General features: G+C 44.2%; 1 protein-coding gene across 7 annotated transcripts in view; it reads right to left on the reverse strand.

The window, feature by feature from the left end:
- TBC1D8 (TBC1 domain family member 8) overlaps positions 1-27,717 on the reverse strand; it is a 106,684-nt gene that overhangs the window by 25,787 nt on the left and 53,180 nt on the right. For all 7 annotated transcript variants that reach the window (XM_044263676.1, XM_044263677.1, XM_044263675.1 and 4 more), the window contains 4 exons: positions 17,308-17,426; positions 13,690-13,918; positions 11,066-11,306; positions 767-974 (listed from right to left, as the gene is read on the reverse strand). In XM_044263676.1, the coding sequence (XP_044119611.1) occupies positions 767-974; positions 11,066-11,306; positions 13,690-13,918; positions 17,308-17,426 (797 nt within the window). The remainder of the gene's footprint in view (positions 1-766; positions 975-11,065; positions 11,307-13,689; positions 13,919-17,307; positions 17,427-27,717) is intronic.

Raw genomic sequence — 27,717 nt, forward strand, 5'->3', positions numbered from 1 at the left:
AACAAGAAGACAAATAAATGTTTAAGATAATTCTTGGACTTCTTGCTTCACTCCTAAGTAAGAACATTTGTAAAATGAAAACATTTACAAAATGACATGGAAGGAGATCACATGGATAAAAAATTCTGAGTTTTCCCAAACAACTGTGCTCAGAATTTGGAGGTCCTGATGGAAACAGAGTGGTGGGTATTCACCACAGACGTGCCCTGAAACCAAAGGACTGAGCTCTTCAGATCTGGAAGTAGCCTCAGGCTGCCCTGAATTTCCAGGAACAGACTGCAGACTTTTAAAGTACAAAGGGACCTGATCCATATTAAATGAAACATTTTTAAGTGTTCCACTCAAGTCCCAGGAGGGCACAAGAGCCAAGCAATCGGACGTTTTCAAGGTGATGTTTTTTGTCAGTTGCCTCTTCTCTTTCCCCTTTCTGTGAGTAAAAGGGGTGGAATCCTACCTAAGAGCTGACAGAAAAGCTTTAACTGTGAGGCAGAGCCTTTCTCTGAACAGCATCAACACTAATGCAGAGGTGAGGGCATGTGCTTCTTGCCAATCACTGCCTGGCAAATTTCAGGGTGTTGGAGGAATGACAGAAAAAGCAACAACCACACGGGGACTGGTCAAATGCAGGCCGTGCTTCCCTCCAGAGGCCCATCTGCAGTGGGCAAAACCCTGCTGGGTGAGCAGCCCTGCCCAGCCAGTCTCATGGCCACCACGGGCTCAAGGACAGAAGGCGGGCTCGGGAAGCGCTGGCCAGGGCTGCCCCTACCTCTCTGAGTGGGAGGATGACATTGCAGCAGCCATCCTCCTTGCTGGCGAAGCAGACGTAACGGTCAGAGGCAAACATCCGCCCCACGGTGTGACAGCGGCTGAATGGTGTCCACAGAGAGCAGTCCACAACAGCGTGCAGCCTCTCCTGCCTCGGCAGCCTGAAGAACGCCCGGAAGAACTCATTCTGTGCTCTGGCTTCCAGGTCCCTGGCAGAGGAGGGAGAGAGAAGAAAAAGAGGCAGGGACGGTGAACGAACACACGGGTTTACAAAGGAAAACGCTGTGAAGCCAACTGGGGCTCCGGACATGGAAGTGGATGAGACCCCACCAGGTCCCGCATGGGTCACAGCTCGGGCGCCACTTTACAGCCAACCTTGGAAACGGGTCCTCAAGGCAGGAGGGGTTGCCTCTGCACAAAAGTAAAACACCAAACTCACAGTTCAAAACAGATACTCCCTTCCTGATTTGAGCAACACTGTGAGTCACCACAGTGATACTTAAACAAGTGTTTAAAAATCCAGTATCAAAAAGTCAGTAACACCAAGTGCTGGCAAGGACATGGAGAAACAGAACCCTTCGTACCCCTTGGGCAGGAATGTAAAATGGTGCAGCCGGTCCGGAAAACTTTCTGGCTGTTTCTCCAAAAGATTCAACATGGACTTACCATACGACCCTGAAATTCCCCTCCTAGGCACAGACCCCAGCAAATCGAAAATGTATATCTGCTCCAAACCCTGGACACATCTGCTCAGAGAGGCAGAGCTGGCAACAAGCCTAATGTCCATCAGCTGACAATCAATCAACAAAATGTGACAGAGCCATATAATACTGACACACAGTACAATGTTGGACAGACCTCAAAAACATTACACACACAAAAGACTACATACTGCCTGAGTCCCTTTAGATGAAATTTCCAGAACAGGCAAAACTCATCAAGAGAGAAAAGAGCAGGGCGCCTGGGTGGTTCAGTGGATTAGGCCTCTGCCTTCAGCTCAGGTCATGATCTCAGGGTCCTGGGATCAAGCCTCACATCGGGCTCTCTGCTCAGCGGGGAGCCTGCTTTCCCACCCCTCTCTCTCTCTCTGCCTCTCTGCCTACTTGTGATCTCTGTCTGTCAATAAATAAATAAAATCTTAAAAAAAGAAGAGAGAGAGAAAAAGAGCTTAGTGATTCCAAAGAGGAAGGGATAAAGGGAGAAGTGGGGAGTGGCTGCTCATGAGTATGGGGTTCCTTCTTGGGGTGAAGAAAATGTTCTACACCGAGTGTGGGGATGGCTGCACAACTCTGACTGGACTGAGAAACCACTGACTGGGAAGCCTTAACGTGGTGAATTGTATGGTATCTGCTCCAAAAAGCAGTTCAACTGAGATCTGTGCTTGACATATAGTAAGTGCCAAATAAACATTAGCTATTATTACCTTTAAAAAACAAATCCAAGCAGTGGCTGGCTGGCTCAGCCCGTTAAGCATCTGACTCTTGATTTTAGCTCAGGTCATGGTCTCAGGGTAATGAGATCAAGCCCCAAGTCAGGCTCTGCGCAGGGTGTGGAGTCTGCTTAAGATTCTCTCTCTCCCTCTCCCTCGGCCCCTCCTCCAATTCTCTCTCTCTCAAAAATAAACAACAAAAAAAAATTAATTAATAAAATAGATCCAAGGGGTGCCTGGGTGGCTCAGTGGGTTAAAGCCTCTGCCTTCGGCTCAGGTCATGATCCCAGGGTCCTGGGATCGAGCCCCACATCGGGCTCTCTGCTCACCAGAGACCCTGCTTCCCTTCCTCTCCCTCTGCCTGCCTGCCTACTTGTGATCTCTGTCTCTCTGTCAAATAAATAAATAAAATCTTTTAAAAAAAATAACATAGATCCAAGTCAAAGTATCACTGGGGAGAACTCCATAAGTATGGACAGTGGACAATGGGGAAAAAAATCCTACCCCAGGGGACCCCCCCCCACCCTGAGTCTTGGCTCTAATATCCAGGTAAAGCAAGAAGGCAGCCAACTCACAATATCTGCAAATACTGATGAATTTATGTCCCACCCCAAAATTCTAGTAGAGGGGAAATTCTACTGTACAGAGATAAAAATTTTTCTTTGCCACATCAAATAAGAGTTCTTTAAATTCATCTGAGAGAATGTGAACTTAGCTTTCTTATCAGTTGGGTGACCTTAGGTAACAATTCTCTGTATCACATCTTGATATCTATAAAATGGAAACAAAATACGTGACCTTTCTGCTTCAAGGGATCCCTAAAAACCTAAGAGGATGGCCACAATATTGAAAAAGCAGATTAGAAATAGCATCTACAGTATGATTCCATTTATATAAATACTATAAAATTTGAAGAAAATGATGTGTAAAGATTTCGTATAAATGTTAATTGTTATTGACTCTGTGTAGTAGCATTTCCACTTTTCATTTTAATTCTGCTTAAATTTCCTACCTGATCATGTATTGTTAACTTTTTTTTTGAGTAAAATATTGACATATTTTTATTGAATTTTCACCTTGTATGCTCATTAGAAAATAAATATTTCAAAAACTCTTTGGTATATAATACTTTTTTTTTTAAGATTTTATTTATTCATTTGATAGAGAGAGATCACAAGTAGGCAGAGAGGCAGGCAGAGAGAGAGGAAGGGAAGCAGGCCCCTGCTGAGCAGAGAGCCCGATGTGGGACTCGATCTCAGGACCCTGAGATCATGACCTGAGCCGAAGGCAGTGGCTTAACCCACTGAGCCACCCAGGCGCCCCTATAATACTTTTTTTTTAAATTAAATTTATTGGGCACCTGGGTGGCTCAGTGGGTTAAGCCGCTGCCTTCGGCTCAGGTCATGATCTCAGGGTCCTGGGATCGAGTCCCGCATCGGGCTCTCTGCTCGGCAGGGAGCCTGCTTCCTTCTCTCTCTGCCTGCCTCTCTGTCTACTTGTGATTTCTCTCTGTCAAATAAATAAATAAAATCTTTTTTAAAAAAAATTAATTAATTAATTAATTAATTAAATTTATTTATTTTCAGGGTAACAGTATTCATTATTTTTGCACCACACCCAGTGCTCCATGCAATCCGTGCCCTCTCTAATACCCACCACCTGGTTCCCCCAACCTCCCAACCCCTGCCCCTTCAAACCCCTCAGATTGTTTTTCAGAGTCCATAGTCTCTCATGATTCACCTCCCCTTCCAATTTCCCCCCAACTCCCTTCTCCTTTCTAACTCCCCATGTCCTCAAAAAAAATGAAGCTATTTTCTTTTAGGAAAAGATTAACTTTTAAAATGTTCCCTAGTGCAAGGTATTAAATGCCACAGCCTGAGTGATCTTTCAGACACATCCCCCCCACCCCCCAGCCTGCTAGGGCCAGGGCCAGGGCCAGGGTGAGAACTCACACAGAGGCCCCTCCTGTGCCAGGTCTCATTCCCAACCCAGTCCTCATTTTCACACCATCACACAACCGTCTTCCCAGGAGACCCACCATGGAGATGGGAGACTGCTTGGAATTTACTGTTTACTAATTTACTATCAAACCCTCACAAAGAGAGATTCATGCATGCCCAGAAGGTTTTCTGGGCACAGCAAGAAATTTTACAAATTCTACAGATCAAGATGGTCCAGTTCCTGGGGGAAAGCTGCCGTCCCTTAACACGCAGCACCTGATCGTCCGTGGATGGCAATTCCAAAGGAGCCTGCACTTCGCCCCAGAGGAACTCGGAAAACATGGTAAAGCACGGTGAATGCTGTAGAAATTCACGTACTATGGGGTGGAAGGCAAGTCCCCTCAATATCACCCCAGTTCTCTGAAAGCCGACCTACATTCAGCACATTTACATTGGAAGATTTATATCTTTGTCCTCCAAGTATGCTAGCCGTGCTGGTTTGGTGAAAGTGAAGCCAGTGCAAACTTCCTGGATGCATCTCACAGGTACAGGTCCAGCCACCACTAAATTCACCTGTTGTCTGCTCCTTCCTAGAAGCATGGTGGTGGGGGCTTTCTTGGGGGGGTACTTTTGGTATTTTACCTTGCAGACAGCTCTTCAATTTAAGACTAAGGCATTCGGTTTTCTGATTTTTCTATTCAGTGCACCTGCTGCACCAGCCAACCGCTCAGTTCAATCCCCTTCCCCATGGCTTCTGAGCAGCCTGGGTATACGACACGTCACCTCCACTCTGCTTTCTGGACTGTTCTCTGTCACCATAGGAGTCTGTCTCTCACACATTCAGCGGCCACAGACCAGTGACCTTGCACTGTAAGAGAGAAAGGAGGGGGGCACCTGGGTGGCTCAGTCATTTAAGCTGCTGACTCTCAGTTTCAGCTCAGGCCATGATCACAGGGTCCTGGGATTGAGCTCCTTCTCAGGGTCCACACTGAGCAGGGAGACTGCTTCAGGATTCTGTCTTCCCTCTGCCCCTCCCTCTGCATGCCTGCACCCTCTCAAATAAATATCTTTAAAAAAAAAAAGAAAGAAAGAAAGAAAAAAGAAAAAAAGAAAGCAGCAGGAAGGACTTTCCTAAATCCTCTTCCTTCCTTAGAAAGTCCTCTTCCAATTCCACCTCTAAATACACATTCTATGTATACATGTGGCATTGAACTTTCTGATAGATGGAGATGAAGATCCAGTAGCTGAAAACGAGTAGCTCAAGCCCTTTATGAAGGTCAGAGTAAGACCACTTCATCCTTTTGGTCTGTTTCGAAGCAGGTGGTATTTTTGATGCTTAAAAATATCCGCTCCTCTTTCCGAAGAATACCAGAAACAAAGTCCACTGGTCAAAATTTGCCTTTGAGACCTTCCAATATCTACCAAATGCTCCCCCTCTTCCTCTGTAGAGATGCCCAGCACACAAGAGTCATAACTGACCATTCAGGCCTGAAAGCCAGGGCAGAAGCACCCCTAAAAAGATGGAAACTAGCCCAGCAGACCCCACAGTATTTACCCCCAGTGTCCTCCTTGCTGGTATGCACTGGCCAAAGCAATCCCTCCAAGAGAAAGCGGCAGCTGAGACTAGAAGGGATGGTGCCACAGACCCTCCTGTCTGAACACATGCCCTTGCATGAGCCTATAGCCATGTGGGAAATAAATGTGGGTTTATCAGAATACGGAGCAAGAACACCAAGTTTGCTCATGGAGCTACAATGAACATGACCATTCCTGCACGACAACAACACAGGCCCACACTACATGCCCACACTCAAAACTCCACACTTCATTCACTAGAACTTAGACCCAAGAAATGAAGGGGTGGGTCCTTCTTTTGTTTCTCTGTGAACCTAAAATTCGATTTTTCTCCTCTTAGTTTTGGTACAAATGTACCAAAAACAGGTTCCCCTGTCTCTTTTCCCCTTCAACCTGTTAGAACGCTTTTGGGAAGACCTGTGTCAGGCCTCATGTGCCATGGTAACTCTCCCTCCCTCGTGTCATTCATCCCACAGACACAAACCTACTATGTGTCTAGCAGCTCAAGGGAGCTCCAGACAGAATGCTTCCCCAGACTCGGGCTCTGTGGCAGCTGGGGCAGGGGCTCCCGCGTTAGCTCCCAGTGTGAGGATGTCCCCGCTGTGCCCTTGACAGGAGACCTCAAGTACTATCCCTGGCCTTCTGGAATAACGTGGTCTTCTGTCAGCTGTTTGCCCCATAAAACATGTACAAAGATTTCTAGAGGCTCTTCGTGACACACCCACCCACAGACCCACGCCCAGCTCATTTGAAACTCTGGGCAAGAGCCAGCAATAAGGAAGCACGGCAGCACCGCCACATACGCATACTTCTCCTCAAAGCCCAAGTCTGCACAGAAAACATGGCATCCCTCGAATGTGTGTTGACTTGACACACCTTTCCCCTACTCTCCCCCAAGAGCACCAAGGAAAGAGAAGGACAACCTTGCCGTGATGTACCTTACATAGCGCACACAGCCGCCTGGGTCTCCTGGGCTCGGAGGGGGCATGAGGGAAACCCAGGCCTCAGAAAACAGGGAAGAGGGTGCACATCGACTCAGCTGGGGCTTGCAGTGCCCCCATTTCTTTGAAAGTACATCCTCAGAGCCCCAGCAGAACAAGACCTCAACAACACTGGCATCTAGAAGACTTTTTCACACTCAAGGCTCCTGCTTTTGCCCTCTGCCCTCCATCGTGCCCCAGAACAGCCTGGAGAAGTACAAAGCAGCTAGGGCTCTGCAGGGTGGGGACTCGCAGGCCTTCCCCAGTGAGGCAGGAGCTGTTCAGGACTGCACAAGGAGCCCCTAAGAGATGTCGACGCCAAACCAGAATGACAAGGACAGAAAGCCCAATAAATTATACAGCTAGGATGGGCATTCTTAGTAGGGTACAAGAACAGCAGGAAAGGGAGAAATGTGGGCAGACAAGGCCAAAGAAGTTCTGAAAAGTCAGACCAGGGAGCCAGGCAATCAGCCAGACAACAGGGGATGAGGGCTTATTACTGAAGACGTCAGCCCCCTCCCGACCCCTACACCCACCCCCTCACCCCAGGCATCCCCCGCTGACCTTTAGATACCAGAAAGATCTTCCACTGGGGTAAACAGCCTCCATTCACTGCACTGCAATAACTACGTTTTCCTCCAGCACTTTCCAATCAGTCAATATAGATTTTAATGGTGATATTGAATTTGATTTAGTGAAACACATCACCTTCCCAATCTCCCACCCCCCAAAAGCTGGCTACACCGCTTTCAACCCATCACTCACAGCTTCACAAATGTTACTGTGCTGGTAAATTTCAGGACCGATCCATTTCTTTGCTCCCCACGCCAGGCCCCAAAGTCCCTTCCCCAGTCTCCGTTTTCCCGCCCTTCTGGATTCTGCTGCTATGCCCCAGAATCCCTGCTCCAGGCCGTCCTCTGCAAAGTGTGAGGGCTGGGCCAGAGGACTCCTGGGTCCAGCTGGCTCGAACGTGTCTGACGGGGTCCTGTTGTACGATGCACCAGCCCATCCTCCCGGCTCCTGCTGGAGCCCCAGCTCCTCTGGGCACTTTCCCAAAGTCCCATGGGAGTGAGAGTGAGCAGCAATCATGACTAATCCGCAATCAGATGGCTCACCACACTAGTGACCTCAAAGGCACCTTTCTAAAGCTGTTATCTGGGAAGGGAAGTGAAAATACATCAACAAAAGGGAGCCTGAGGAGCATTCCAGCACTTCTGATTGTGCCCTTTGCATCAAGAGACTGTTTTCCTCAACTTGAAAACCTGGGCTCTCTTGGCAGGATGTCAAGCAAACTGAGTCATTACCTGTTTATGTCCACAGGCCTATGTCTCCATGACAGAAAGCTACATGTGAGACCCAGTGAGGAACTGGTAGGCAAGGACATGCCTTTCACTTTTGGAAGAAGTCACTCAAAGTGCAGTGACCAGCAAAACATACTAGGAACGAGAATCCTGCCACCCATCTCAGGCCAATCCGAGGCACCTGCAGGGCCTTGTTTTGTCCTTTTCTCTCTCTTCCGCTCCCCGATCATTATTGGGATAGAAAGTAGAGAAGAGGGAGCCTCGTATAATTCACCTGAATTCTGGAATGTACACGAAGAATGCTTATACTGATGAGTTTTCTTCCAAAATGAATGATTTTGGGTGCCTGAGTGGCTCAGTTGATTAAGTGACTGACTTTGGCTCAGGTCATGATCCCAGAGTCCTGAGATCGAGTCTCGCATCTGGCTCCCAGCTCCATGGGGAGTCTGCTTCTCCCTCTGACCTTCTCCCCCTCATGCTCTCTCTCGCTCTCTCTCTCTCTCTCTCTCAAATAAATAAAATAAAATCTTTAAAAAAATAATGATTTTACCACAGGGTCTTAAATGTGACAAACCAGCCATCTGTCTCTTCTTACCCAGTTTCCACCCAAAACCGCAATGCTACATCTAGAAGTGGAGCCGTGAGGGACAATCAGGAGATCTATGAGGAAATCACCTGAAACCCTAGTGCCCACAGAGCTGACCAGAGCACGCAGGCCACCAGCCGGCCTCCTAGTGCTCAAACCCAGTAGAGGGGGGGTGGGCGGCAGAGAGGCAGTTCACACACGTACACATCAATGCAAAACCCATAGAACAGATAGACACTTCACTGGGTGAGTATAGAAGCCCTTTAACAACTCCTCCAACCGAGACTCGTTTCTTCATTTTTAACCAATCTTGGTAAGCTGGACTAAAAGGACTCAGACACCAAATGACTATAGAGATATTTGGAGATACATGAGAGAGAGCTGGGCTGTCTTCTCTGGACCTAAGACAGAGCCAGAGACGATAATGAAAGACCCGGGGTCAGGAAGCCCAGGGAGCAGCTCAGGAAGGGGAGTCAGAAGACCCAAGGGCAGCACCCCGAGGATCTCCTCTCATAAGGAAGTGACAAGCAGCAGCACTCTTTTCACAAAGGAAATGTCAGATGCTGAGGACACGAAACCAAGTGAAATCCATTGGAGTTTCACCAAAAAAGTTCACTTTTTGATTCATGCCTTACTTGTGACAATACATGACCAATTTATAATGCACGCACACAGCAGGGGCTCTAAATACGTCCTGAATACAGGCCAACTACAAACACACTGCCATTTAGAGACCATCGATTAAACACATCTTCTCCCAGATGTTCCAAGAAAATACCAAATGTGTGTAAGGAATTACAGGAATGTTATAAAAGATTTAAAAATTCTTTTTAATGATGGGACACAGAATGACACAGAACTACCATGTGATCCCACAATTCCACTTCTGGGTATACGCCCAAAACATGTAAAAACAGGGACGTGAAAAGATATATGCACACATATGCTCACGGCAGCATCAACGTACAACAGCAAGGGTAGAAATGGCTTTGTGTCCATCAATGCATGAACAGAGAAAGAAAATGTGGCATATCCACACAATGGACTACTACCTAGTCTTAAAGAGGAAGGAAGTTCTGGCACCCACGGATGAACCATAAGGACATGACACTAAGTGAGATATGCCAGTCACAAAAGACAAATACTGTATGATTCCACCTACATGAGGGACCTCAAGTAGTCAAACTCAGACAGAAAGTAGAGTGGCAAGTTGCCGGAGGCTGGGGGAGGAGGGGAATAAGAGTTATTGCTTAATGCGGACAGAGTTTCAGTTTTGCAAGATGAAGTGTCCCAGGACTGGATGGAGGGGAGGGTTGCACAATATGAATTTATCCATTTTCAACTGCATGGTTCAGTTCAGCGGTATTAAGGTAGCAAATATTATATTGTGTGTATTTTCCCACATTAAAACGTTTTTTTCATGTCTAGTAGTACTAAATAGTAGTGGGATTCTCTAATGATATCAAATCTATCTAGCCACAATAGCACTTGTTAGATGATTTGTTTCTCTAAGGTTATCTTTGTATAAACTCTGCAGTTACCTGGTCTAAACCACCAAGTCAGGAATCACAGTCAAGCTCAGCTGTACGCCACCATTTAAATTTTAGATAATGAAGCCGAACTTCTTTAAAATGACTAATAATTCAAGCAACTGCTCCAGATCTCTCCATACCTAGCATCAGTAGGGGCAAACAAATCATAAAGAATGTGAACTTAGAGTATTACTGAGGCACATTTCTAATGACTAACCGGTACCAAAAATAAATTCATTGTCCTGAAAACTTTTTCTACAAAGCACTTTCATGGATACCTGAGTGGCTCAATCAGTTAAGTGCCTGCCTTTGGCTCAGGTCATGATCCCAGGGAATCTCTTAATGTTCGCTAATAAAGCACAGTGCTGAATGGAATTCTATCATGAAGCTATCCATATTATATTTACTTAAAAGTATTTTTTATAAAAATCAGTTTCCAAATATCTGGAAAAAAAGCAGAATTGGATCCAGAAATCAAAGTCAACTGCAAAAAAAAAAAAAAAAGGAAGAAGAAGAAGAAGAAGAAAGAAAGAAAGAAAGAAAAAAAGAAACAAACAGGGTGCCTGGATGGCTCCGTTAGCTGAGCACATGACTCTTGGTTTCAGCTTGGGTCATGTCAGGGTCATGGGATCTAGCCCCACCCTGCGCTCACGCTCAGTGCAGAGTCTGCTAGAGATTCTCTTCCTCTCTGCCTCCCCCTACTCCCCCAGCTTGCTCACTCTCTCTAAAATAAATGAAATCTTAAAAGAAAAAAAAAACCTTCCTTATTAAAAAAATAATCAACCATGCTGCCAATTACTATGTCACAATCATGATCAACACCACAGGAAAATCTGCATCAAGCCACAAGGGACATTTAAACCGGTACAACTAAGACTAACAAAGCACATGTAAATGAATGTGGTGGCGCACTGCCACAGTCCCGTGGGTGAGGAACCGAAAACAGAAGCGCCTTACCGCTTGGTGATCTGGCTCGGCTCCTGCAGGTCTGGGTCCAGGTCAAAGACCTCGTTATCCAGCAGCCTCCGGAGTGTCACGTCGGCCAGCTGCTCCATGATCTTGAACACCTCATCGAGGTTCAGGAACATGGAGAAGTCACGCTCCTTATTTTGCGTCGTGATTCGGATGGTGTCTGTCAGAAAGACGTTGGACGTTCTTTCCAACTTCTGGATATCGACCCAAGGGACTACAAGTTTAACTAGAAGAGGGGAAAAAAAGGCAAATACGTAGGTTACCCTAACATGTGAGCCAAACTTGAGTGTACCAGCAAACAAGAGTCCAAGGATTTCCTTAAGCAGAAACGCAAAACCAGAGCAGGAAAGGGGAAGCACAAAACTGCTTGACAGCTGTGTGTTAGAACCCAACTCATGTTTCGTGATTTTTCTTATAAGATTTAAGTAAAATTTTCCAAGTTATTGGCTACTGCACACACACAGGGGACAGCGTTCTGAAATACCAAGTTTAACAACAGGAAAAGAAAACTTCAAGAATATTTAAACCTAAATATTTGCAAAATATCCAAAAACTTCTCCATTTACATAATTTCTCGTTTCAAAAGCAGCATTCATGGTGTAAGCTATGAAAAAAAAGTGCAAAAGAGGATTATTCATGATCTCCTTTAGAGAAACAGACTTAACATTTAGACTGTGTCAAATGACAGTCTTAGAAGACACAGTACAATTTCTATGGAATTCTTTAAAGTAATACAGTACAAACAGTACATTTTATAAACAAGTGTTCTATTCTGGGAAATGTTTCCAATACAGTGATGGCGAGGCTAACTAGAGCTTACTAATGCAAATAGAAAAAAGAGACACTGTAACAACTTAAAGTGATTTTAAATGTTATCAAATACTAGAAATCTTTTTTTTTTTTTTTCAAAACTTAGCATCCTAACAAAATTTGGCATAGTCACCACGAATGATAGGTGTCAGAAACTAATTCATTTTCTTTTTCAAATCAAGGAGAACTTCAAGTGTTTCTCTTTCTACTATTTCTTTCCACTTCTCGCAGTAACGTTTTCGGGGCTTCCGTGACTTAGAAAGCCACACATCGACTTCAGGCTTGAGATGAAGCTTCTTCAGCTACTTCTAACTGCTTTCACCTAAGTCTTTCATACAAATACATACAATCGATAACATCAACTTTCATTTCATGAAGCATCTAGTTTGTGAAAAGCCCTGCACTTAAGGAGTTCGTTCAAACAGGGAAAACAGACATGTAAAATAAGCAACCACTAACTTGTCAGAATCTAAAGCAGAAACACAAACGTGGTGCAAATTGTAAGGGGACCAGGGAAAGTTCCTGGAGGTGATAAAATTCTGAATTGAATTTGAAGGGTAGATTTGAAGGGTGAAAGAGGCAAAAGAATGGGGAAGGGAGGGGCGCCTGGGTGGCTTAGTGGTTTAAAGCCTCTGCCTTCGGCTCAGGTCATGATCCCAGGGTCCTGGGATTGAGCCCCGCATCAGGCTCTCTGCTCAGCAGGGAGCCTGCCTCCCTTCCTCTCTTTCTGCCTGCTTGTGATCTCTCTCTCTCTCTCTGTCAAATAAATAAATAAAATCTTTAAAAAAATTAAAAAAAAAAAAAAGAATGGGGAAGGGAAAGACCATGAATTTTGAGAAGCACTGCACAAAGTACAAGAATAAGGATGGTCAAGATCAGGTCAGAGCACAGACCAAGGGTGGGGAAAGTACACACATGGCGTTATGTACTGAAGGATCAGACCTGAAGCTGGCAGCGTGAGAAAGAGAGCGATGACCCAGGGTGGGAAGCTGTGTCAACACAATTTCAGAGAAGCCCCTCCCACTGGTTCAACTTGAAATATAAACTTAAATGCAGGAAGAAGAAAAAATGACATATATAAACACATACATACGCATATACTTGTTTTATATACACACACAGCTGCCATCCTGCCTGGGTGCTTGAAACAGTATGTAGTTCCAAAAGAAGTTTCCGTGGGAATGACTTTTTAAAAATTCAATATACAACCAACACTCACGACTTTTCTTTCTTATCTTGGAATTCTATCACCTCGCATGGTAATGGTCAGTGCATCAAAGTATGAAAAGTTCATCACTGCCTGAATCTCAAGTGGACCCAGGTGAAGAATTCCCTCCCATTCCAAGGAACAGCTGTACATCCTGCTTCTTTTCCAGGAGAAGTCATGACCTTCGGGGCTGGGAACTTTTTAAATGCCCTCCTCCCCCAATCAAGCACATTTAAGAAGCAACAATATGTTCCATTCCTTTAGAAGCATTGGGCTGTCAGTTTTGACAATGCGTTTTCAGAGCAACATCAAGTAAAAAACCTTCAGTAGCTCTACAAAGAGAGCTTCACTGAAATGTTTAAGGCAATGGAAAAAATGAACTCTCACAAAACCAAAGCCCATTAGTGGTGGTTGCATATGGAAATAAAATTGTCTGCACACACCATTGGAAGTTAATCAAGTATTGCTCATTATCATCTCAACTACTCATTTAAAAATCCTTCACACTCTAGCTCTTCCTCTCATCTCAGACCAGCACTGAGCTTCCCGAGGGTCCGCTTCCCCTGCGAACGGCAGCACGAGCCTCACTTACGTTCCTTGCCCAGGAAGAAGGAGTAGAAGCAGAGGTGATTGATGCTGAGGTAGAGCCAGCCTTGGCGGGGGACCCTGCCCTTCCAGCAGCAGCAGGAGTAATAGGTGACCAGCTTCTCTGCCTCTGGGAAGTTGAACCTGGCCTCGAACTTCACCAAGGCCTCTCGGAACTTCTCAGGCTCCTCTTCCTGCTCGGCAAGCCTGCTGCTCGTCTCCTCCGCAATCAGAGCCTGACACACAGAAAGGTAAGGGACCCCTCGTCAGGGAAAGGAACAAAGGGAGAGGCAGGCAGAGGCGGGAAGGGATAGCCAAGCACAGGCCCCTGAGGAGTCTACACTGCCACCAACACACACACACACACACACACACACACACACCAGGGGTGGAGGAAAGTGGCGCGCCACTCCGTCTACCACCCAGAATCAGGGCCACGGTTGGCGGACTGATGAGCTGGGGGTGGGGGGCAGAGAACCCAAGATAAGTCTCTCACTTGGCCACTAACCAGGCATGAGGCTTTGGGCAAATCACCAACTTCTAGGCCTGAGTTTCCTAACAAGTTACTATTGTGTGATACCTCCCAGCACTCCCTACAGGGACAGGATAATTCAATTACTGGCTCAAAAGTGAATCTGAGGGGCGCCTGGGTGGCTCAGTGGGTTAAAGCCTCTGCTTTCGGCTCAGGTCATGGTCTCAGGGTCCTGGGATCGAGCCCCGCATCGGGCTCTCTGCTCAGCCCGAGAGAGAGCCCGCTTTCTCCCCTCTCTCTCTGCCTGCCTCTCTACCTACTTGTGATCTCTCTCTGTCAAATAAATAAATAAAATCTTTAAAAAAAAAAAAAAGTGAATCTGAGGCATCAGCCCTGAAGAACTATCCAAATTTGAGTTACAAGTTAGTCTGTTTTTTTTTAAAGATCCTATTTATTGGGCACCTGGGTGGCTCAGGGGGTCAAGCCTCTGCCTTCGGCTCAGTTCATGATCTCAGGGTCCTGAGATCAAGTCCCGCATCAGGCTCTCTGCTTGGCAGGGAGCCTGCTTCCTCCTCTCTCTCTCTCTACCTACTTGTGATGTCTCTCTGTCACATAAATACATAAAATCTTAAAAAAAAAAAAAAAAAGAGAGAGAGGGAGGAAAAGAGAGAGAGAGAGAGAACAAGAGCACAAGATGGGAGCGCGGCCTAAGGAGTGTGGCAGAGAGAGAAGATTCTCTGCTAAGCAGGAAGCCTGACAATGTGGGGCTTGAGCCCAGGACCCCAGGATTGAGCCCAGGACCCCAGGATTGAGCCAAAGGCAGATGCTTAACCAAGTGAGCCACCCAGGCACCCCACAATAAGATTTATGAAATGAATCTGAAGTCTGGTAAAATTTCAAGTGCTTCTAATTTCTTGCATTATGTTTTTCTTCTTTTCCAAGTTTTATTTAACCAGACATCATTAAATAGAAAAATTATAAGAAAACAAATAACTTTAAAAGCATGTCTAACATATAAAGTTCCAGACCACGAGGCATGAAGGGGATTTTAGAAAGCAGAACGGGAGGCATGGGCTCCAGATACAGCCACAACAATGGTGACCATACAGACCCTTGACTTCCATGGACTGCAGGGCCTGGTGACAAGCACAACTCTAAGCACAGGGGTTTCATTAAAGCTTGACAGAGCGGCCAGCTGCTCATGATACGAGTAGGAAAGCCCCAATTCTTGATTCCTTTGGATCTTCCCAGAGGAAAGGAAGAACCAACACCACACAGCGGCCCACAGATATAACCCCATCTCAGACCACAAGAACCCCTCCACCCTCAGCCCCTGCTCCAGGCGAGCGGCCTCCCCACAACTGTTGTCTGTCTTTCTTTCTTTCTTTCTTTCTTTCTTTCTTTCTTTCTTTCTTTCTTTTTAAAGGCATTTCAGTTTTGATGTGCAGGAGATTGGAATATGACATCCCAAACTGTGCCACTATGGCATAAGGATTATTCTGAGCTGAAGGCAACTGAGAAACGGCAGACACCAAAAAGGCTCTCCGCCTTCCCCCACTACTTGCCTAAAACAAGGACACCAAGACCCATTTGTGAAGGTGCCTCTCTCTTCTGTGCCAGGAAGAGGAGGGTAACTCTAGACTCTGACCAGCACTGAGAGGAATGTGCCCAGCCAACCTCACAAAAACAGCCCTTCTTCTCTTCCCTTCATTTCTCCCACATTTACCTTCCCACAGCTGGCTACCCCTCTCTTTGTCTTGTCCCTTCCCTATAAACATACTGTTCTTTGTTGAGGTGCTGCATAAGCTCCACATTCTAACCACCCCTCTGAGTTACTCGTCACTGAGTTTTCCTCATGTGTACGCACATCGCACACGGTGATCAACTGTTTTTCTCATCAGTTTGACTTTTGCCAGTTCAATCTCCAGGCCGTAGGAGGAGAAACTAGGAGGCTAGAGGAAAAGCTGCTTCCTCCTCTGCAGAAGGTTTCCTAAAGACACTGCAGCAGAAATGAATTTCCTTCCTCCATATTAAAAGGAGAAACTCTAAATCAAAAAACCACCACAGCATGCATTAGACAAAGGAGAAGGGAGGCACGTGAGAAAAATAGCCATGGAAAAGGCATTTCTGTAGCTAAGGCCCAGTGGGATCTGACCTAGGGAACCAAGCTAGTCAGTCGGACCAGGCAGAGATGGTACCCGACAGGCTGGACGAGTCCCCACCACAGCCTAGGTCTACCTGCCAACCCCTGAGGCTAGAGGGGACACCAAGAGGCCACCAGCCAACAAAGCCACACTGCCTGGCTCAGGAGACCTTTGGTTCCTACCTGGGGACATCGGAGTCCCGGATACCCAAAGGAAAAGAATATTTCCGCTTTGTCCTTTTAAAACCGAGAATTCATTTTGACACCCTTTACTAAAAGCTGAGGCACTTTTGAGGCAAACGTTTGAGGAAAAAAATAAACAAAATCAATGGTCTGGGGGATTTTACCGACAGGGAGGAAAACTAGGCTAACGTGTTAAAGTGTTTAATAAAGGTAAAAATCGGAATGAGAAATAGTCTCTCTCTGCCTGACAGGGCATATAAAGCACCGGGTACCAATTATGTTGTTGCAATGACAGAGAAGATGGAACTCACAAGATATTCACAGATAACCTCCAAAATAGTCCTATCTTGCCCTCTCAAAACCTAATTGGTTTTAATTCCATTTAATTAACATAGCTGAAGAATAAACACCCACTTTGGGGAAGAGGAAAGTGCCAGGTCCAACAAAATAGAATGAAAAGATGTCACAACTGCAAAAAGGTGGGAATAACGAGTTTAAGGAGTCAAGTAACATTTCTGCTCTGCAAAAACATAAATGTTGGCATTTTTTTCTCCCTGAGACAAGAGAGGACCTTCCCTTCTATAAAGGAAAACAAAAACTTGGGCCTGAGAGCGTGGATTTTCCAGTTTCATGTGTATTTTGCCAGATTGACCATGAAGTCTGACAAGTGACCAGTCCAGCTCCTCTGACTGTGTATAAAGCCAAGATGTTCAGTCCTGGTGGAGAAAACTGTTCGAATCTGATAAAAAATGCTACAGTGCTCAAAATGCCATACAGAAGTTCTAAGATAGGGAATTGGGAAGAAGCATTTCAGTCAAACGACCTACCTTTACCTTCCCCTTGACAAAGCTGGCAATGTCATCCTTATTATCAAAGACAGACAAAGTGTGCAGGAGATTCTGCTCCAGCCAGTCCCAATGCTGGTTTATTTCCTCTAATGTCGCACCTGGGTTAGAACATAAAAAGATAATGAAATTAAAAGTAACTCCTAGATCATGAACTCCTTTTCCAAATATTCTGAAACCTCTGTTTGTGATAAAAACATCCTGGTTTCTCACATCCTGGGCCACAGAAAGACACCCTCCTTTGAAGCCACAGAATCCTTCGCCACAGCACTGGGATTTGCAAACACCCATCCACTGCTACATGGGTAGGCCAAGAACTGCATGTGGACATCCTGTCGCCCTTGCTGATGCCTGGACTTCCCACCACATCCACTCAATGACAGAAACATTCATAATTACGCAGCTGTTCCAAGGGAAACAAGCCCCCCAAAGTGGGCCAATTCCAAACAGTCTCACATAGTTTACCCTGTGAAGACAGGGATCTCTCAAGAGGGACCTCAGCCCAGGGTCACAGAGGAGAGCCTTCTGAGAAAGCTCTACTGCTTGCCCAAGGGTGTGGCCACTCGCAACAGGCATCATTAAATACAACAGCAACAACCTAGGGAACTTCCAGGTTTACCAAGCTGTACTTCATATCATTTACAACAATATCCCTTAAGAACATACATGAGAGATTATATACTAAATGTTTGAAATGTACAACATTAAATCATATCTAGTAAGTTAATTTCTTTAAGAAATCACCCCATTACTGAAGCATTAAGCAAAACTGTTGCCAAAAAGCTTAGTTATTTTAGTATTTCCCCTCGAGGAGACTCCTGCTACTCTCCATTAGACAATGGGCACCTTGGCACAGGGACTGTGCCAGCTCCTAGTGAAGGACCCAGCATATAGCAAGTGCTCGATAAAGTCCCCTGCCTTGAAACAAGCCCTGGATGGACAGGAAAAGGGACGTGTGCATCAGGTGTGCATAGTACAGGAACAGATAAACGCCCAGCTAGGAGGACAAGATTTCCAAAATGGGAAGCAGGAGATAATCTAACCTCTAAGAGGTCAAGGGCTACCCAACACCAATGCAGAATAAGCTCGCCAATGTGAGAGGCATAGTGGTCAACAGAACCACATACCATACACACAAAAGTCAGACATGCATTTTTTTAAACAGCAAACTTTTTGTATGCTATTTGCTGATTTCCTCCCTGCAGAGCATAGATGCATGGAGGGATATTCTAGAAAGCCTAGGGATAAAAATGCCAGAGTTCTTAGAACTTACTGCAGACTTGTGCTTTTAGGATCAGTGAGTATAAAGAACATCTGTGTGGGGACCGATTTTTCTGAACGGACAGTTTAGGAAGGAGTCATCAGAGCAATCCAAGCCTGGGTGGCTCAGTGGGTTAAGCCGCTGCCTTCAGCTCGGGTCATGATCCCGGGGTCCTGGGATCGAGTCCCGCATCGGGCTCTCTGCTCAGCAGGGAGCCTGCTTCCTCCTCTCTCTCTCTGCCTGCCTCTCTGCCTGCTTGTGATCTCTCTCTGTCAGGTAAATAAATAAAATCTTTAAAAAAAAAAAAAAAAGAGAATTCTTCATAAGGAAAAGCAAGAGAGAGATCTGGTCTCTCTTCCTCTTCTTATAAGGAAACCCATCATGGGGCCCCACCCTCATGACTTTCTGTAAACCTAATTACATCCCCAGGCCCCACCTCTAAACAATACCACACTAGGGCCTAAGGCTTCAAGATATGAACATGGGGGAGGAAGATACCATTCAGTCCACACCAATCTACACAGCTGTCCATCAAGCCACCCCTCCCCCCAACTCTTGCTCTTTAAGGACCAACAGACTGGACATGCAGCCACGTGCAGTTTAGGAGAGCAAGCTGGGTGGGGGGAGGCGTGGTCAGGATCATTTCACTCTCCTCCCCCTCCCACCCAGGAGGCCCTTCTGGTTGCTGGAAACGCCTGGCCCTTCAGACTCCCCATTCCTCTTACAAGGGGGAAAGATCCTTTCAAAACACAAGTCAAACCAAGTTCTGTCAGGCTTCACAGCAGGATTCTCATGAAGTTTCTAAGTGTCATCTACCTGAACTCGAGCCCCTCATAGTCTGCTTGGTGCCTTACACTCAGTGCTCAGGTCTGCCCACCTCTGGCTTAAGACTCTGCTGTTCAGTGTCTTCCAATGGCAACCATGTAGGTGTCAGTCACAAAAACACTTACTATAACTGCGGGGGGGGGGTGGTCAGCAATGGGGTCTTCCTAGTTGAGGGGACAGCAGATCACACCATCAAAAGAGAGTCCTTGGGTCTTCACTAAAGCCAATAAACTTGCAAGGAGACTTAGGGATGCCTGGACCTCTGCCCTTCTCTTTAAGGTTTACTCTTTCTAGATCTTTGTATTTATTATCTATCGTAATAAAACCAACTGGTCAGACTATTTAAGGCAAAGAATAAATGGGAAAAAAATTTGAGTACTTTTTTGAGTATGGGGTCATCAATCTTTGAGTATTGTTTTTTTAATTTATTTATTTGAGAGAGAGAAAGCATGTGAGCAGGGGATGGGGAGCACCAGAGAGAGGGAGAGGGAGAACCAGAAGCAAACTTCCCGCTGAGCATAGAGCCTCCAGAGGGCTCAATCCCAAGACCCCACAACCAAGACCATGATCTGAGCCAAAATCAAGAGTTGGATGCTCAAGTGACTGAGCCACCCAAGCGTTCCTTGAGTATGTTTTCATGATCTCCTAATTCATTTAAAAAACAAAGGAAGATGTGGTCCATATACACTATGGAGTATTATGCCTCCATCAGAAAGGATGAATACCCAACTTTTGTAGCAACATGGACGGGACTGGAAGAGATTATGCTGAGTGAAATAAGTCAAGCAGAGAGAGTCAATTGTCATATGGTTTCACTTATTTGTGGAGCATAACAAATAGCATGGAGGACAAGGGGCGTTAGAGAGGAGTAGGGAATTTGGGTAAATTGGAAGGGGAGGTGAACCATGAGAGACTATGGACTCTGAAAAACAATCTGAGGGGTTTGAAATGGCGGGGGGGTGGGAGTTTGGGGTACCAGGTGGTGGGTATTATAGAGGGCACGGCTTGCATGGAGCACTGGGTGTGGTGAAAAAATAATGAATAATGTTTTTCTGAAAATAAATAAATTGAGAAAAAAAAAACAAAACAAAACAACAACAACAACAAAAAAAAAAAAACAACCTTGGCAGAATGAGGAAGAACAAGAGAAGGGAGAAGACTCACCTTTGTGACTTTTCTATTCCAAGGGCTAGCTCACTACTGTGTAAGGAAGACTTCTGAATGAGGAAATGGAGGCTCAAACACTTCTCCAAGGTCATATGTATTGAAGGAAAGGCAAAAGCAGGGTATGAACTCATTCTCTACAATCCTGAAGTACGCTGGTGTCCTCCCATTAATAAGTGGCATTTCAATTCCAAAATAACATTTACATAATCCTTACATCATAAGATGATGAAACTCCTATGGTTTGACACTTAAAAAAAAAAAAAAGTTATTTTGTGTTTGTACTTAGAGCAATTCCAATTTCCTGAGTGCATCTTTCTGGATGACAAGAAACGGGTTTTCATGTATCCTATTAAGCTCAAAGGGACAGCACAGTTCATTGTTAACAGCTAACCAAGCAGGTCATCCTCAGCTGATAACCACAGACACCATGATAAACACTATAAACAAGCTCCAACACAGTCTATCACATGGAACGAAGACTTGAAACAAAGCCATCAAAATTTTAGGCTTCTATCCTTTAAAAGATTCTTCTACTTATGGGGAGGAGTTTATGTCAGGGAAAGGTAAATTCTAAAACAAAACCACGCCTACACCTTGAGAGAGAAAACAGGCACACAAATAAAAATCTGTCACTGGGCCACAGTTAGATTTCATCACAATCTACGCTGTTCCTGAATACAAGACATAGCTGTATGTCTCTCCCAGCCAAGACAATTAAGATGATGAAACTTTTCCAGCCTACTATCTTCCATTTCCTACAAAAGTTGCCAAATGGCAGGGAAATTTTCCAAACTATAATTTCCTCTGCAGGGAAGTCTTATGATAGGCTTCCAAAATACCGTAAATCAGTACAAACCAACTGCATGTCCTCGGCCCCAAAGGACTAAAAAGGAAAGCCACTCAACAGGTCTCACACACCAAAGTTCTAAACCTAAGCTGTAACCAAGTTTCCCAAATTACATGAAGTATCCCATCAGGAGACAGCTTTTTAACAAACAAAGTAGAAAAGAGAATACATGGCACTTTATAAGGCCAATCACTGACTTATAAAATTTGTTAGAGTGAAGCGTACACACATAAATATTTTCTGTGGGTCATGCTCAAAAAATATCGGAAAGCCACCATATTACAGACGTACAAGTGGTGAGAAATGTAAAGAGAAAATAAGAACGTGAGAACATGTCACCCATCGAAGCAGTGGAATGATAAAAAGGCTACAAATTCCCAGCATAGCAATATTCTCAGTGTTTCTGCTGTGGCCTTCCAGAATGAAGACAGAGAGCAGCTACCGCATATGCTGAAGCTCTAACCCCCGATATGACCATATTTGGAGACAGGGCCTTGAACAAGTAATTAAGGTTAAGCGAGGTCATAAAGGTGGCATCTGGATCTGAGAGGACTAGTGCCCTCTTAAGAGGAAATGGGCACCTGGGTGGCATAGTTGGTTAAGCATCTGACTCTTGGTTTCCTTGGCTTCAGCTCAGGTCATGGTCTCCGGGTGGTGAGATCAAGTCCCGAGCTGGGGACTGTGCTCAGTATGGAGTCTGCTTAGAGTTTCTTTCCCTCTCCCTCCACTCCTACCCCCAGTGCATGCTCTAAAAAATAAACTGAAGAAGAGAAGAGGAGGAAGAGGAAGAGACACCAGGAAGGCCCCATGTGAGGATACGGGGAGAAGACAACCATCTGCGAGACAAGGAGAGGGGCTTCAGGAGAAACCACCCTTGCCGGCACCCGGATTGCACACTTCCAGCCTCCAGAACAGGGAGCAAATCAGTGTTGATTTAAGCCACTCCGTCTGTGGTATTTTTGTTATGGCAGCTCTAGAAGGCCAATAGAGCCGTCTAAAACCAAAATTTATAGGAACACTGTGGATTTTAACAGAAATCCAACTGGCAAAATTATACCCTGTTTTATTAAGGCAAAAAAAGATTTCTATTGCTTCAGAAAAAGGCTTCTATTTCCTAAGAAAATCAAAGTTCAGAGGATCTTAAACATTACCCATACAAAAAGTCAAATCAGACTTGCAAATGCCTATGCAAAACTAAAACACAGTCCTAGAAACCCCAATTAACCACACAACTACCAGGAGTGGTAATTTCTAAATTACTAACTCTAAAGCAGAACAGGCAGAGGTAGTAGACACAGGCCGTTTTTTGAATTCTTGGCATGTGTCCAGGCATTTTGTTAGATAGGTCATACACTTGATATTGTTTATCTTAATAAAAATAGCACAAGGTAGGTGGTATTGTTTTCTGGGTATGAAAACTTAGGGCAGAGAAGAGCCAAGACCCAGGCCAGTTCTCCTGGCTGCTAAGGCCTTACTCTATCCTAACCTGGAGATGGGAACCTGGGGAGCTGGGCAGGCAGCTCCCAAGAGCTAAGTCACTTTCAAGTTCACACATACAGCATGTACTTGCCAAGGTTTCCCCCAGACATATTTTTAGGAAATAAAACAGGCAGCTCGTTGTCTATACCTACAGTTTCTGCACGCACACCGCCATAAATAACTTGATCCAAGCTTCAATTTTCAAAAGCAACTGTTTCTCTCTGCTTAATAACTATTCAACTGAATTAAGGGCCTTCTCTAGCTAACCTAAATGCTAATTTACAATGAATGGACATTCCATGTGTGTAGTAAGGATCTGTTTCTTTGACACAGCACATTTCTCCTCTGTCCAAACACTCGATGTCAACCACCAAATGCCTGGCTTGAAAGCCATACAGACCACAAAGGGACTCATTAAAAGCAACACTGCCAAGGCAGTGTCATTTCTAAATTTCACACAACACTCATCCTAGACAGAATAACTCAGAAGCAAAGAATCTGAGCAAAAAGTCACAGATGAGCAGGCGAGAGGGTTGAACCAGAGCCTTTCATTTTCAGACACCATACACTCTTCACGTGGACACGCTAACATCGGACCCATGCCTAGAGAAGTATCCCCACACGAACCAGTATCACATCATCACAACTGACCGTATTTTTAACCCACGGACATCTCACTACATTGTTTAAGAAATTAAATGTTATACCTTTTTTCCCTAATTTTCTTGGCCTTTTCTGAATTCAAATTAAGATACTGAATCCCTAAAAGTACTTGCCGTAAGTGAAAAAAATCAACCTTCCTGACACTGAAAGTAAAATGGATTTTCAATTTATAATTATAACAGTCATTAAAATGTCCTTGTCTTAGTGCTATTAGAAACACTGCTCAGAATTAGAAACAAAGGTGTAGGAAAATCTGACTGTTAACCAAAAGGAAAAAAAAAAAAATCAATAGAAACAGAACCAGAAAGGACACAGATAAAATAATCAGCAGACAAGGACATAAAACAGCGATCATAAACATACTCCAAAGTGTTCAAAAAGTAGAGGAAAGCATGAGGATGGTGAGAGAACCAAACTGAAGATACAGAAAAAGATCCAAACCAAACTTGTAGGGATGGAGAAACAATGTCTGAACTCAGAAATAGACTGGATGGGATTAAAACTAGGGACTCTGGACACAGTGATTAAAAACTAAAATGAAAAGCAGAAGAAAAAGGATTAATAACAAGATAAATAACAGAACATCAGTGAGCCCTGGAACAGCAGCAAGCAGGCTACTAATTGGAGTCCTGGGATAAAGGGGAGGGGTGCCGGGCAAGAAACAGAGAACAGAAAAAATATGTATATATTTGAAGAAATAGCTAGATTTTTTTCATGTTTAATGAACACTATAAATGCACAGGTCCAAGAATCTCAACAAACTCCACGCAGAAAAAGCATCAAGAGAAATCACATCTAATCAAACTGCTGAAAGCCAGTGATGAAGGGAAAAGACGATAATTATAGAGCAACAAAGAATGAGAGATTTGTCAGAAGCAATGCAAGGCAGAAGACAAAGAACAGTTTTAAAAGTATTAATAGAAAAAAGCTAATTTACGAGTACTTGAAGAAAAGGAGTGAATTCCTGTATAACTTGGGAATAATAAAACCTTCCTAAGCATGCCTCAAAATCATCAAGTATAAAAGAAAGGCATTCTGAATCCCACTACATTAAAAAGCCTTTGCAAGGTAAGCACACTGAAAGCAAAGCCACTAAAGGGCATGATAAACTGGAAAAAGATTTTTTTAATTTCATTTCTCAGACAAAGGCCTAATATTCCTAATGCTTAGATAGTGTCTAAAAATGGAGGGTAAGAAAAGAATCACCCAATAAAAAAAAAAGCAAAGGGTAAGAACGAGGAGTTTCTGAAAACAGCCCTAAACATGAAAGATGCTTGACTTCCTCATAATACAAGGACAGCAAACAAGAACCATTGCAGAAACACCTATGACATTGGTGGAAATGCCCAAGTTTGACAACAGATCCAGTGACGAATCTGGGAAAGCAGGTACTTTCATCTACTGATGACGTCAATTTTGTCCAACGGTACAAACCCAGTGGAGGAAGGGACATTTAGTGGTATCTAACAAAGGTTCATATTCATTTACTAGAGATGGGATTGCAGGATGGAAAGGATAACCTACCCCAATGATTCTGCAGCATACGCACAAAATTATTTAACCACCAGGTTATTCACTGAGGTATGGCCAGGGATGAAGACACCACAAATGTCCATCAGTAGAGAACAGGATGAATAAACTATGGTACTCAGTTCTATGTAATGAAAGACAAAACAAAACAAAGAAGATAATCTCAAATCTGATATGGAATGATTTCTAGGCTGTGGTCTACGTGAACTAAGGCAAGGCATAGAATAGAATATATGTGACCTTTATAAAAGGAGGGTGTGAGAATGTAGAGGATATTTGTAAAAACAAAACAGTAGAAAGCTCAGCTAACAAAAAAGAGAGGTTTCCCTGTGGCAGAGGGAAGGGAACAGGGAGGGGATAGCAATCAAAGGCTTCTCTCTACACAGACCTTGTCTATAGATTTTATAGGTCTGATTCAGGCATTACAAAAGAGTTTTCCTTTTTTTAAAAAAGTTAAAGCAATAAGGGGAAAAAAGCAATACTTGAGTAAATGGATAGACTTTTCAGGTTACAAAATGATTACACATAGAAAACAGCTATTTTAAACAATGTTGACTATACATCCATAGTTAAATATATTCTAAGGCTAAACAAAGCTGCCAAAACTTAAATTTCACTCAGTACTCTTATTATTAATATTGACAGCATTTAGATATAATATGTATGTGGATGTGTGAGATAGTTAATTATGTGAATATTGTTAGAAACCAAGATTTTCAGTGTTCAAGAGAAAAACATAAAATCAAAGCTAAGTTATAACTATACAGTTTTACAGTTGAATTAGAAAGTTCATGTGTGACTCACTAAATTCTACCCCTGAAATGAATATTACACTATGTTTACTAGCTAGAATTTACATTAAAATCTTGAAGCATAAAAAGAAAGTTAATATGAACTCATGACTTACTTTTCTTTTTTGTAACACATACTCCTTAGCTCATACTTCCTGAGAAGCCTTATAAGCAGTGAAAACCCAGTAACAATGACTGTGCCCTTACACGCCATTCTCCACTAAAAGGAACCAGTGCTACTGGAGAAATGGTGGATGCAGACAGGAGGTAGGAAAGGCCCAAAGTGAACGTTCCGCATCTCACTGGCCAGAGAGCAGGGAAGCACTCAAAGGTGACTGGCAGCAGGACCAAGTGCCAGAAGCCAGATTAAAGTGCTGAGGGGCAGAGGACGGCACAAGCCCAGTAACATAAAGGACCACAATTAACAGACACACAATAGATCTATAACAACTGGCTCACCGTACAATACTTCCAACTTCCCGTACTTGGAAAAACTTCATGATAAAATACTGGGAGCAGTACTTGAAATTTTAAGACAATGCTAAAAAGGGACAGGGAGCGAAGAAAGAAAAAAAAACCAAAACAAAAACAATTCACTTGTCACCACTGCCGATCACCAGGGCACCAACTCCTCACACTAACAAGAGGCAATGAAAGGACCAACATCAGCATTCCCCTCCTCCCTTTTCTAAACATTCCATGTCTCAAGGTCACCAAGTAGTCCCAGTTAAGTTCAAGTTCTCCTATACAGTCAAGCCCAAGCTCACAGCTATAAAACAACACATCAAATTGGGGTGGGAGAGTGGTGGGAAATCACAACCTTGTGATATGTAGAGGAAAAAGTGAATAGGGCAACAATAGGGCAGGGTTTAAAATGGGCCAAACCACTAGAGGAAAGGTTGATGGGGAAGAAGGCAATTAAAAACAGCCACCTGAACTCATTAACTAACCCAGGCATCACAAAGACTAGGACACCCAGGGGAACCGGGCCTGCTGAGAAGACATGGTATAAAAGACATGGACCGTCCCCATCAAGTATTTTTTTAAGAAAACGTTAAACCTGAATTTAACTGACCATTTGTAAGTATCTTCCAGTTTGGGGGACAAACGAAGAACTAAGAAAGGAGCTGAGCCATACTTTGAGGAAAGAAACAGAAACATAATGCACAGGACATTCCATGTAAAAAAAAAAAAAAAACTGGCCGAATTTCTTCACCAAGTCAATCACTTGGGGGGGAAATACAAAGTTAGGTGGGAGAGAGGGAATGGAGGATTCCCTGACTAAAGGAGACAAAAGAGACATAGTCATCAAAGGAGGTATGTGGCCCTTGTTGAATGTGGATTAGAACCACCCAGATCAGGCCCCTGGGTGGCTCAGTCCTTTAGTGTCTGCTTTAGACTCGGGCCATGATCTCAGGGTCCTAGGATGGCATCCCACTTCAAGCTCCTTACTCAGCATGTAGCCTGCTTCTCCCTTTGCCTGCCACTCTCCTTGCTTCTCCTCTCTGGCTCTGACAGAGAAATACATAAAATCCTTAAAAAAATAAATAAATCAGTGGGTGAGAAGAAGGCACAGAAAAAAAGAGATAACGCAAAGTAGGCAAAACCATGATCCAAAGGCATCTGCTTCCTGATCCCAACACATGGGCCTGGAAGACGCAATTACACTGTCCTCACTACTTGGGGTAGGTCTGAAAATCTTCCTAACAAAAAACACTTTAAGAGCCCTTGTTAACAAAAAAGTCATCAACTTGGATAAACTGACCTCCACACCTAGGAAGAATACTCTGTAAAAGACTTCGGAAAAATTTACGAAAGCAGAGCAAGAA

This window comes from Neovison vison, chromosome 8 (genome assembly GCF_020171115.1).
Source record: "Neovison vison isolate M4711 chromosome 8, ASM_NN_V1, whole genome shotgun sequence".
NCBI lineage: Eukaryota > Metazoa > Chordata > Mammalia > Carnivora > Mustelidae > Neogale > Neogale vison.